The 12,112-nt window shown below is 38.6% G+C and overlaps 2 protein-coding genes and 1 non-coding gene across 5 annotated transcripts in view; 1 reads left to right on the top strand and 2 right to left on the bottom strand.

Moving 5' to 3' along the window:
• LOC135585531 (alpha-N-acetylglucosaminidase-like) overlaps positions 1–7,618 on the bottom strand; it is a 30,800-nt gene extending 23,182 nt beyond the window's left edge. Inside the window, exons 1-6 of one of the 3 annotated variants that reach the window (XM_065143480.1) lie at positions 7,208–7,618; positions 7,043–7,116; positions 6,708–6,919; positions 4,274–4,395; positions 2,941–3,026; positions 1,090–1,184 (exon numbers count right to left, since the gene is read on the bottom strand). In XM_065143480.1, the coding sequence (XP_064999552.1) occupies positions 1,090–1,184; positions 2,941–3,026; positions 4,274–4,395; positions 6,708–6,919; positions 7,043–7,116; positions 7,208–7,441 (823 nt within the window). In that variant the 5' untranslated portion in view covers positions 7,442–7,618. Of the gene's footprint in view, positions 1–1,089; positions 1,185–2,940; positions 3,027–4,273; positions 4,396–6,707; positions 6,920–7,042; positions 7,117–7,207 lie in introns of those variants that run through there. The other 2 variants (XM_065143481.1, XM_065143482.1) reach the window with 2 other exon arrangements.
• Positions 7,619–9,987: 2,369 nt separating this feature from the next.
• Positions 9,988–11,388, bottom strand: LOC135632480 (probable membrane-associated kinase regulator 1). The gene has a single exon (XM_065141083.1). The coding sequence runs from the start codon at positions 11,322–11,324 to the stop codon at positions 10,203–10,205; it is 1,122 nt and encodes a 373-aa protein (XP_064997155.1). The 5' UTR covers positions 11,325–11,388; the 3' UTR covers positions 9,988–10,202.
• A 218-nt stretch (positions 11,389–11,606) lies between these two features.
• On the top strand, positions 11,607–11,678 carry TRNAH-GUG (transfer RNA histidin (anticodon GUG)). The gene has a single exon. It is a non-coding gene; the product is annotated as a tRNA-His (tRNA).
• The last annotated feature ends 434 nt before the right edge of the window (positions 11,679–12,112 follow it).

The following is a 12,112-nucleotide window of genomic DNA, read 5'->3' as shown; positions in this document are numbered from 1 at the left end:
TTTGTAATTCATAAAGATACAGACCAAGTATTTTAGTTTTAAATTGTTTCAGGCGAAATGGTTGAAATTTTTGTTGTACCAATTTGGTACATCCTATTATTTAACTGTCCAACCATGGACCAATACAAGACCATATAGGTTAATACTGGTTAGTATTTATCTTTCTTATTTTTCTAAAGATACTGGGTGACATGGGTCCATATAACACCCGATATACCAGTACCACACTGTTTTGAGCAGTGACCAAAGCTGGTAGCATGTTGAGATTTAAATTCTTGCTCAAAATATCTTATTATGATGAGGTTCTGAAACTCCAAAATGACGTCATATTATACCAGAAGAATAGCCATTCCAAAAGCATTAAACAGTCACGTAAATAGGCGATTCAGTCACTTAAAATGGAAAACTTAAAAGAGTACTAACCAGTTTAAACGATTGAACTGGACATGACCAATTACTAAAACTTAAAGTGTTTTCCCTCTTTAGGGCTCAAACTTTCTGGCTGATATGGCATGCCCCTTGTCCTTGTCAACCGAGTTTTGGTACTCGACATCCACATTTCACAGCACTACGTGGCTAGAAAAAAAAACCTACAACAGAGCGCATACTGGATAAGCTCTGTTCTCACAGCATAAGTTGATTGTTGTTCATTTTGTTATTTCTTTCAATTTTTTGTTCCATTTCAAGTGAATTAACATGAACCCTCCAATAGCCCGTGTCATACTGTCACCACAAACTGTCTCACTGCAAAGCCGAGATGGGGGGTTTCAGCTAGACTTGAATCCTTGATATTGGCAATTAACAAAGAAACAACAAGCAGCACTTAAAATGAAGTTTAACTTCTCTTGAGATTTGCATATAGTCCAAAGAGACATGCAGACACTGAATATAATCATGTCACATGCATTATCATGTATAATTCAATTGCTATGTTCAGATTAAAATCATTAAATCCTTCGATAAGACAATAGTTCATAGAATCTTCTTTTTTGAGTATGGTCAAGATCATGAAGTAAAAAAAGATGGGCAATATCAAAAGCTTTTAGCACAAATCCCTTGAATGTGTAATAGAACATGTTAAAGAAGTACCAGGAGTCATTCCAAGCTCAACCATATGAGATAGGATCTGTTTCTGCAATAATAATTGTTGATTCAACCAATTTTGAGACAGCGGTCCACCCCATCTGTGTGACAAGTAATGAAATATCAAGGTTATTCATTATCTTCAATGTTATACTTCCAACTAAATCTTTTAATATGTTCCTTTTTTTCTTGTATCACATCATTAACATGCCCAAGATGCTCTTGTCCTAAAGGAACCAGTTCGTAAGATTCAACTAAGCGCTTTTGATTGACAGAATAAATTGCAACAGACTCATCAATACTGATTTTTAGAAGTGGCAAATGTTCAGAAACTTGAACATGCAACGAAAATATAATGCACTATGACTGAGCACCTGGACCCCAGGTTATTCCCGAGAGAGCCCCACCCTGGACAGGAGGCCTTTTAAATAGGGTTTTCTATTTCTCTATCATTTTTATGTTTTTTCTATCTTTTCTGTTACTTTTGGGTTCATCTTCATACATATTTGTATATTAAGTTCACTGTCATATTGTATTTTGTCATGTTTTGGTTATAGATAGGGTAGGAAAAGCCCTTAAGCCATTAGGAGTAACTAGAGAATCCTAGACTTACTTTTAGATAGACTTTTGTAGAATGACAAATTTACAAAAGTAACAGATAAAAATATCTTCTCCTAAACATTATCTCAATTTACTATAGATGGTATATTGTATGCCCAAAAGACCATATCTTGTTATTGGTTATTTCATTTTGTCATAGATTTGTCATGAAAGTGGTAAAATTTTAATCTATCTGTTTTTCAGCCTTGGGCAATTAGTTTTGCTTGAATTGGAGATAACCTGATGCAAGAATCATATCCTACTAAGCTCCTGAAAAAATGGTGGAGCTTGCTTATCTTGACCTAAATATAGACAATGACCACACCTTATTAGTGTCATGTGCAAGATTATGTTCCATTCTTCAATCTTTACAATAAAAGATTTCTCATGGTATAGAATTATCAAATGCTATACAATTGAAGATAATCCTAGGAATTTTAAGATGGTATGATTTTTCTAATGTCTTGCCATTGAGCAAAAAACAAGCTTCTACTGGTTGATCAACAAAAGGTAAACAACATATCCGAAATAGAACATAGAACTTCCCAGCTATATCCTCTGGTTCTTCAAATTAAGTTTACCAGCATATTAGTAGGTCATTACAAGAAAAAGGGGAAGCAAGTATTGACAGGAAATAGAGCAAAAATAATATTATATTATTAGATGATAGGTTAAAGGTCATTGAGAAGTTAATAAAACATTACTAGTCTTCTGTAATTAGATTCTTTAGACATCAAAGGAAAAACTATGGATGATGTATAGAATTTCACAAGTTTGAATTGTCGGGACATTATATTGGCAACAATATGAATTGAAAACAATCGATTAATACACCTGAGTGCCATAAAAAAAGCAAAAAAAGAAAGTGGAATCAAATTGGCTTCATTTGCCAACATTTTCCTATGTGAATAGGCCAAGATCCATCACAAGCGAATAGAAAACATAATTATTAACATATTATAATCACAAAATTCATAGTCTTTATCTATTCCTATTGCATAAAAGATTCGCCAACATTTTAGACATAAAAGTGAATGATCATTTTATCATAACATGTCAATAATATAGGGAAGTAAATAATAGAAAATATGTTTATTTAATCTATGTGTCCTTATGCTTTATTATATCATGCAGTATATTGATTTATTTGGTCAACATTTTTCTGCTTGCATGTGCTTCCAAGTCCAAGAATATACTAAATATAGATGTCTAAAAAGTATTCAGATTTCCTGCAAAATTAATTTGCACATGACATACCCATGTAAGTTTCCCATTCGAGCCCAAGCAAGAAAGGCTGGTCCACCAAAAAAATCATTCAAATCATCACTACTAACATTAAAACCCTGAGACAAAAAAGAAGAAAATCATTCAGAAACAAAGAAAGAGAGAAAACTGTTAAAATTCAAATAAGATATGCCAGTGTTTCTGGAAAGATACATAGCCTGATAACTTTGAATTTTCAATGCATTGCTTGAATTCCAAGGAACCTCATAAACGGTGTACCCAACCCACACCAACATTGTCCCTCTTTTTTCGCAACCCCACCGCGCCCCCCCCCCCCGCCCCCCCCACCCAAGAAAAAAATACAACCAAATGTGTGTGCAATAGGGCATGTATGTTAGCAAAACATATACACCTACTAAACAATAGGGGAAGATGGGCATGAGATTATCTTTTCTGAAAAAACAGCCCTCTTCTTCTCTTCTTCCTTTCTTGGTCATTCCATTTTCTGTTTATTGCTATCTTAATTGTCACTTTTTATTTTGTTATTAATAGCATGAGAGAGATAAAGTATAAGAAAATTCTCTGATGGGTAGATTGCAGCCTTCTTCTGTCAACCATCATTCCATTTATTTTACTTATTTTCTTTTATACTTTTTATTTCTGTTCAGAAATCAGAATTATAATCAACCAGATGTTCTAGAAAATAGAAATATAAACTATAACTAAGAAAATCAAAGAATCAATTCACAATATTCTGAGAACTCCATTAGCACCACAACCAAGCAGAATATTTTGCACTCAATTGGATTACCACATTGCCACCGAATCTTTGATATGCTTGATTTGCCAAAGCCTTTAATTACAGTTTGTCCATGAATAGCAACTTAATTTAATTTAAAGCTAAGTAATAAAATTATTTGTTACAATATCAATGTAGCTATGTTCATGATGACACAGTATATGCAGTTATGCACTATGCCACTGATGAGATAAGGATTAATAAGGTCTCATTATTACAAAGAAATGTAAGCAAGTTATCATAAAATCTATCTTAAATCTATTCATCATGACATGGAAGTGCACTCTACCACTTGACAAGTTGACATAAGGAAGCAATGTAATGGATATATTATGTATATCCAATTATCTGTTGATTTATCATAGAGGTAAAGCAGAACCTTTTGTAGTTATTTAATTACTTAAAGAAACTCAATTCACAATGATAAGTTCCTAAAACTTGTTGAAGGCAATGATTTTCCCAACTAAAATCTAGAGCTCGTATTCAATGAAATAAGTTTCAATTAAAAGCAAACAAACTAGGAAAAAAATGGTCATGAAACAAACATAATATGATTACTAACATCACCTTAAAAACCTTCTTCCAGATGGCTTCTTGCCCTGTAAATGCCAAAGGTAAGTTGATTCCTTGGAGTGCCATCCAGTCAATCTCTTTTTCCCATCGTCTCCAGTCCCACCATACATAGGAGTCTTTGGAGAGCACCAAAGGAAGATAAAAATTTCAGGGCTTTAGACGATCGTTAAATATATGGCATTCCGTAGGAAAAAGACTAAAAACATTTCATTTGATACTGATGTTTAAGAAACCAAGCAGCATATTTAAAAGAAGAAAAATATCACAACAAGTAGGCAACAGTTACACATTCAAAAGCAGGCTTCAAAAACTAGCGACAAGGACTTCAACACTTACCTGTCCTAGATATAAATTTTATTTCACTGAGGGAGAGGGTTACATAGTGAACAGACATAAGGATAGACCGATGATTTAAATTTGGATACACCGATACAGTACAGATACAGACTCATCAAAAATTGTCTAGTTCCCTCATAAAAACATTATCAATTCTCAGAGATAAAACAACATCTGATGGAGACCTTTAATGCAACTTAGACCTATATATCATAATTTACTCTGTTTCTTTTTCTTTTTGTTTTCCCATGAGATTGAAACAAATAACCCAATCCAGTAGAATCTTCCATCATTTATCCTTCTTTTCCTCCATCAGTCCCAACTCCCAAATTAAGGTAGCTCTAGTCGAGTGAGAATAAAGAAGTCCCTCTTCCACATTGGCTTTGCAAAAGGGCAAATGAGCAGGATACAATCCATTGTTTACAGAAGATTGCTGCAATACCAAAAGGGTATCATTCCTCCTATTTTTTCCTTAATTACAGGATGGACAGGTACCCTCTCTTAGAGCTGACCACATAAATTTGTCTTGATTTAAGAAGAGTCATTTCCACAGAGAACTAGAATGAGTCAATAAGATTCCACTAAAATTTAATGCTCTATAGAAGAAAACTATTAATCCCAAACAATCCCATCCCCATTTCACTTCCTGTCTAATGTGAAAATCTTTTACTCAGTCAAAAAGGGCAACCAATTTGAGAAACTATTATGGCTTTGATGCACACCAAAAGTGACATCTTAGATATGCCAGTTTTTTCTTGGAGTCAAGCAAGAATTGTAACAAAAACATCATATATCCTTGAAGATAGCAAAGGGAATTCAGTTGATTGTTAAGCCCCATCCAAATATCTATTTTGAGTATGGTTTCAACTTTCAAATACTAATTGGATTGGTAATATTCATTTTATTGTTTTTAAAATGACACAGGGTGATATAGGGGCAGTATACCACTTGGTACGCCATTACCTTATCCATTCGACAACATGTCAAAACTGATATTTAAAACATGATCTAGAGTCCATCAAGCTTGTCATTTCCCATGACAAAGGAAGTCACAAATATAAATAATCCAAATAAGATCATTTTCTTCCAGATAAGAGAGAAGACCGGTTCACTGACAAAGTTATCCCATCAAGGATACTACGAGAAAGTACTTGGCCCAAGTAAGATCAATCCATATTAGCTCCTTGCGGTTAATGAACTTCCACCACCATTTAGCAAACTCTCACCAACCAAATATATGACAAAGTGGTGATGAAAATGATAAAATTTGTAGTTTCAAAGACAAAATACAATATCTCAATATAGGTGACATTGACAACCAAGCTCCTCAAAAGCATGTGAAACTCATGAAGAGGATGACCAAAATTAATCATATGAAGAGGATGACCAAATTTAATCACATTGTGCATTAGTGTTGACCAAAAAGTAAGTGCATAAGTTATCTCATCAGATCAGGTCATGATAAATGATATTTGAACTGATGAGGAAGCTAGGTAAAAAAGGACTATCAGTGGATGGTACTAAAGACATCATTCGTGGAGTCACCATAGCCTTGCCCTCATATGCATTGTGTTAGGATTTGATTCTAGACAATGTTGGGTCTTGATGAGACCTTCAAGTCATTAAGAGAGGAAGATTATTATGGTACCCAAAGAAGATTTAAGTTAATCTATAAAAACCCGATGGATGCACTATCATTAACTTAGGCGCATGCATTTTGGATCATTTATGATGGAAAGATACTGCAAAAGTAATTAGCCATATTTCAGTTCATTATTTTCTTTAAGCTAATGCTGACATCAAGTGTTGTTCATATAATAATCATATCATTCTAATAAAAAGATAAACTAAATATAAAAGGGAAGGCCTAGATTCAGCAATTGAAATTTATAAAGGTCTAAATACAAAATTTTCAGTGAAGCAACAAATATGAATTGTCTACAGAATTATGTTCCTCCCTCTATCATCAAAGTAGTACAACATGCCAGCCTAGAAAAACAACTTCAAAATAAAAGCCGGAGTTGAGATATTTCTTATGTCTTTTGCATATTAAGTACTGAGAAGAAAAAAGAAAATTTGATGGAGCACGCACAACTGGAAGTAACAACATTTTGGTAGTAACTCCAAGGAACGGGTCGTTCAACCTTCACCCCTTCACCATCTACACGAGCCAACGACCCAGGTGGAGGAACTGAAGCTAATTGAACACCACCTGTTTTGTCCCATGAAATATGGGCACCACACCAGTACTTGAGATACCAGTGAAGACCGGAGGAGATCTCTACTGCTGTGGTACCTCGAATCCTATTTGGCAAAGACAAACATTTACATAATTCATGATCACAAGTTGCTGAACACCTACCCTGATTCAATTTGGAACAAGAACGCAGTAGTTATTGAGCTTAATTAACTGATTAGGTTTCATACAATATCTCTGCTCCATCACTGTTCGAGCTATTGACATTACTGATATGGAAGCAACCGTTTTGCTTGCAAATTCCCTGACAAGAAATAAAAACAGTAGTAAACAATGGTAAAATAGCAACAAACGAGAACATTATGAGCTACATCATGTCTAACCAGAGTTCCAACCTTGGGGATGATCTCAAAGCGGAAGCTGGAGTGATGGGTGGGGAGCAACCGTAGGAGGAGGGCATGGGCGGCTGCCACCTGGACGGAAGAAGAAGGCCGCTTGTTCTCCAACCTTCGCAGCAACTCCCCGACGCTTTCCCGCGCATCAGGAGGCGACGAAGACAGCGACGACGAAGGAAGAAGCAACAGCAGCAGGAGGGGGGCAAGAAGCCGGAGACGATCGGGAGCTCTCATCGTGCTCGGCACCCGGGGCTGCCGCTTCCTCCCTCGACAACGGCAATCGGACGAATACTCGCGATCGAAGCGAGAAATCGTCGTGGGAAGCAAAGTTGGGGCAATGTTTGGTTGTGATTTCTTCTTCCGTCCGTCGCGATCATTTTCGATTGAAATATCCACCTCATGGGAGGGCCCCGTCGCCCAACGAAACACGTAAGCAGATGATTAATAGGATGCCCCCCTTGCTTGCCACTTGTTTTGGATTCTTGCATGTCATTATCTTCCCTCTCTGTTATTGTCTCTCCTCTCACACGAGAAATGTTTATCATGAATATAACTAACGAATGTTATATATCATTTAATTTAGTATATATATATATCCATATAAAGCTCAAAAAATGTCGTAGATATGTCATTTATGTAGTTATGTTCCTTGTCAGTCAATCATTGCCATAATGATGTCAAAACTCAAGCTGATAATAAAATCCCTTTAAAATATTTGAAACTATGAAATGTCAAATAATTAATGTAAGCAACAAAAATAAATTTCCGTAATTATTATTTTTTTAATTTAATGATAACCATGACTGGTAGATGTTTTTATCTATCCATCCTAGAAAACCTTCGATAATCTAAAAAAATCTAAAATCAATGTGAACAACGCCTCAAACGTCAAAACTCAAAAAAAAAAAAAAAAAAAAGATTGAATAATTTGATTAATAATTGACTATATCGTGACTAGTCGTCTCCTATTTTTATCAACCGTGGTCAAATATAGTCCCAAAATAATATGATCAAATAATTTGGAGCTGTTTGATTATATTGGGATTAACTTTTTTCTATTTGTATTTTTTGTTAATTAGGAAACTAATTCGAGATGGGATTAAGTTTTGTATAATGTGATCCAAAACTCTCGAAGATTTCATATTAGGAAGAAAAAAATAAGAATCTTTTTTTTTGTGCACCGACTAATATATGAAAACTTCTTATTTTAAAAATAATTCACTGTGCATTTTATTTATTGTAAATTCACTAGATAAATCAGAAATTGCAAAATTCTTCTTATTATGAATCTAATCATATTATTTATTATATTAGTCACACTGTTACATCTTGATCATATGATACCAAAATTGTGGCATCTAAATTGTAATTATACTCATCATCTATCATGGTTTAACTATGGCATCGTCTTGTAAAGGCACGAGTTATAAGCAACCTACTGCACATGTCGGCCCTTCGATCCATCAACGAGCATCTGCAGAGGCACATGCCAACGTTCCACGTGACTTCTTCTCTCTACTGCTGCATGTGCATGGCTCATGACGCACCAGTTAAATATCTCCGTAGATGCAAGCAAACACTGTACGTTCTGTCTCCGCTCCATCTGCTCCCCCTTCCACCTGTGATTCCGGTGGGCGAGAAGGGAACTCCTCATGGGATCGCATCAGCTGTCGGCGGACCCGCCCTGCGCAAGCGCCATGCGCATCGGTCTCGCTGCTCGACGACAAAGAAAACACGGAAACACGGCTCCCCACCACCTCGTTCCCATTTCTTTTACCCCTGCAGGTGTCGGTAGCTGCGAAATGATGGGATCTCAGTAGGTCGAGTTCGCTCTCGGCTCCCTTCTTTACTGGTTCTGACGCCATGTTCAGCATCTTTTTCTTGGGTCAGGATCCCTATATTTCAGAGCCTGCTGATGAGATTCCAGGGTTAACTTATCCTGGTGTGGAGCTGGACACGTTCAACGAGTGTACTCTAGTGCAGCAGCGCGCATAAGCCAATGATAAACGCTATGACGATGATAGAACTAAATGGCACTGATGATTTGCTTGATCTTTCCTTTCTCCGAAAGGGTTGGCTCTTGGATCAGTATTCTCTATGTCAGAGTTCGCGGATCAGATTCCAGGTGTAAAGTTACCATCATTAAGCAGCACGGTTGCCTTTGTAGTTTGCTCGGAAGTGGAAGGAGGTCGACATCATAGATAATTGATCTGATGAGGTGCCCTCTTTGGTATTTTGAACAGCAAGGATGATCTTTCAGTTTCTCTCAATAGCAGATCGTGAGCCTTGATATTGTTTCCTTCTTTAGAGAGAGAGAGAGAGAGAGAGAGAGAGTGACACACACACGAATGGATGAAACTTCTCAGAATACACATGGAGTTGGCATTAATCCACCACACATGGGTTCAGGCGTATGGCAGCGAAGACAGCTCTGGATGAAGTGAACAGGGAACTGATTCCAAGAGCTGCACTGAGAAAAGGTGACGCACGAAAAAGGCAAAGGTTTGACCTTGTACAAAAGTTTGCTGAGAGATTCATCTACTGTTGAAGCCGGCCATTGCCTTTAATCCGGTATTACTCCGATTTTGTTCTTGGTTCAGTCGCATGTTTACCGTTCTCACATTTATAATTACTGTAGCTCTTAAGTTCGATTCTTAAGTGGGAAGTTGCAGGCTTTTGAGATCAATATGGATGGATCTACCTAGCCAGAGGGAAGCTGGACTTTGGACAAAGATGGAATCTGTTGTCGAAAATGCAGACTTAAGATTACTTTGGTTGGATTTTAAGAAGGCGAAAAGATCTCTGTGAACCAGAGAGAAACATTTAACAGGAGAAAACGAAGAGCAAAAGCACACTTGATGTTGTGGATCTCATCATTTGACAAGCTTACTGCAATCACGTCTGATTAATCTTTCTGAACGAGAAACATAAAGAGGAAGGCTTCGCCATGCAGGTACGACAACGTTAGTCAGCTAGCAAGGAATGCATTTTCTTCTCAAGATCCAGCGAACTCCTCCTCGTCGCTTAACAGAAATGGTGCCTTCTTCTCATTTGCTTGGATCATTGAACTCTTGCAGTGGGCAATGGCGCCTTGTATGGCGCTTTGCAGCTCCTCCATTGACGAAGCCGACAACGAAAGGGCAGGAGGAGGCTCAGGAAACCCGCCCCCACCAATGTAGAGCAAGCCCGAGTGGCTGGGTGACGACCTCATGGAGGATGGACAGCTCGCAGCCCACGGCTTCTTCCTGGTGGGGTGTGCAAGCAGGTTCCCGGAGAAGGACGAAGAGCTGGAGCAGTTCATGCCCTTTCTGCGGGCATGGTTGCGGTCGTCCCCCAATACATTCTTTTTGCCTGATCCGGCGAGAACTCTATCCTTCCTGATCGAGAACGAGAACGTCTTCTTCCGTTGCTGCTGCAGGGGCTGCTGGTTGTTTCTGTGCTGTAACGCCGAGAGTTTCTCGTAGATCGGCTTTACCTTCTTAACGTACTTCCTGATCACCTCCTTTGCCGACGACGATGACAATGAGTTTGCTCGTTTGGTGGGAAGAGGAGGAGGAGGCGGAGGAGGGGCGGGAACGTTACTGTTGGGAACGGAGGACGGGTCTAGTTTCTTGCTACCGCGGTGGAGGAAGACGGAGAAGCGGGTGGCCAAGGAGGAGAGGTATTTGGAGCCCCCAGGGCGTTTGGCGGTGGAGAACCGGCGGATCTCATCCTCCGTGATGGAGCTGGGGCGGGAAGAGTCGAATTCCGGGAGGATGAGGTCGGCGGCAGAGAAGGAGGAAGAGGAGGAACTGCCGTTGGAGTCGCGGGAGGCGGTGGCTGTGGTGTCGGTGGAGGAGGAGGAAGCGGAGGCGGAGGCGAGGAGGGTGCGGACCATGGAGATCCGGGGGGAGAGGTGGAGGGGGAGGAGCTGGCCCTTGTAGAAGAGCTCGTCGGCGGGGCACAGCTGGGCGCAGGATCGCCTGGAGGAAGGGGATAGGGAGACGGTGAACTCGAAGTCGGAAGAAGAAGACGAGGACGGGGATGGGGACGGGAAGGAGGAGAGCGCAGGCGCGGCACTGCCGCCGCTCCCCCACGGCCCATCCCCGTCTCTTGTCCTCTCCATCCGCGAACGCATCCTTGCGTCAATGCCTCCTCGGCTCAACAGTTATGCCGATGGATTTCAACCGAAGGAAAGAAGGGCGCAACGAGATTGAAGTATTCGCTCGGGCAGAGTGAGATTGCCACGTCACGCTTTAGCGAGGAAACAAAGGTGCGCCACGTGACAAGCTTGCTCGTAAGGCCGAATGGAAGGCCCCTTCCCATTGTGAAAGGACGCTCACAGGAGTTCACGACACGTAAGCACCTCGTTTCCTAAAATTATAATAATTAAATTATTAGCCTCAAATGAACACAAATAGTGGCTGTAGTTTAGTGGTTAGAATTCCACGTTGTGGCCGTGGAGACCTGGGCTCGAATCCCAGCAGCCACATGTTATTTTTATGTATTTTTAATTTTATTTATAATTTGTGTTTTACGGATACTTAAAATTAAGATCTATTTTCCTTTACACAATATAAATTCACGCGTGATTTTTTGTTTATATTTTCTATTTTTATCTTAACATTTAAATTGCAATGACTTGCAAGTTTATTTTAGGATTGTTTCCATTTTCGTCGATACTTTAATTACAATTTCCACAGGATAGTGCACGCTCCACACCGCTACAATTTCCACAATTTTTTTATTGACACTTAAATTAAAATATATTTTTTGTTTACACAATGCAAAAATCACACAGATTTCTCTTTGTTCCTTTATGCTTAAATCATAATTAGAGATTTATTTCATAAATTATGTGATTGAGTGTAACAAATATAAATTAGTTCAAATTTGAGTGTAACTGGGTCAACTTCTACTAAACCA

Source organism: Musa acuminata, chromosome BXJ3-3 (assembly GCF_036884655.1).
Source record: "Musa acuminata AAA Group cultivar baxijiao chromosome BXJ3-3, Cavendish_Baxijiao_AAA, whole genome shotgun sequence".
NCBI classification, from domain to species: domain Eukaryota; kingdom Viridiplantae; phylum Streptophyta; class Magnoliopsida; order Zingiberales; family Musaceae; genus Musa; species Musa acuminata.
This window is presented reverse-complemented; position numbering and strand designations above follow the sequence as displayed.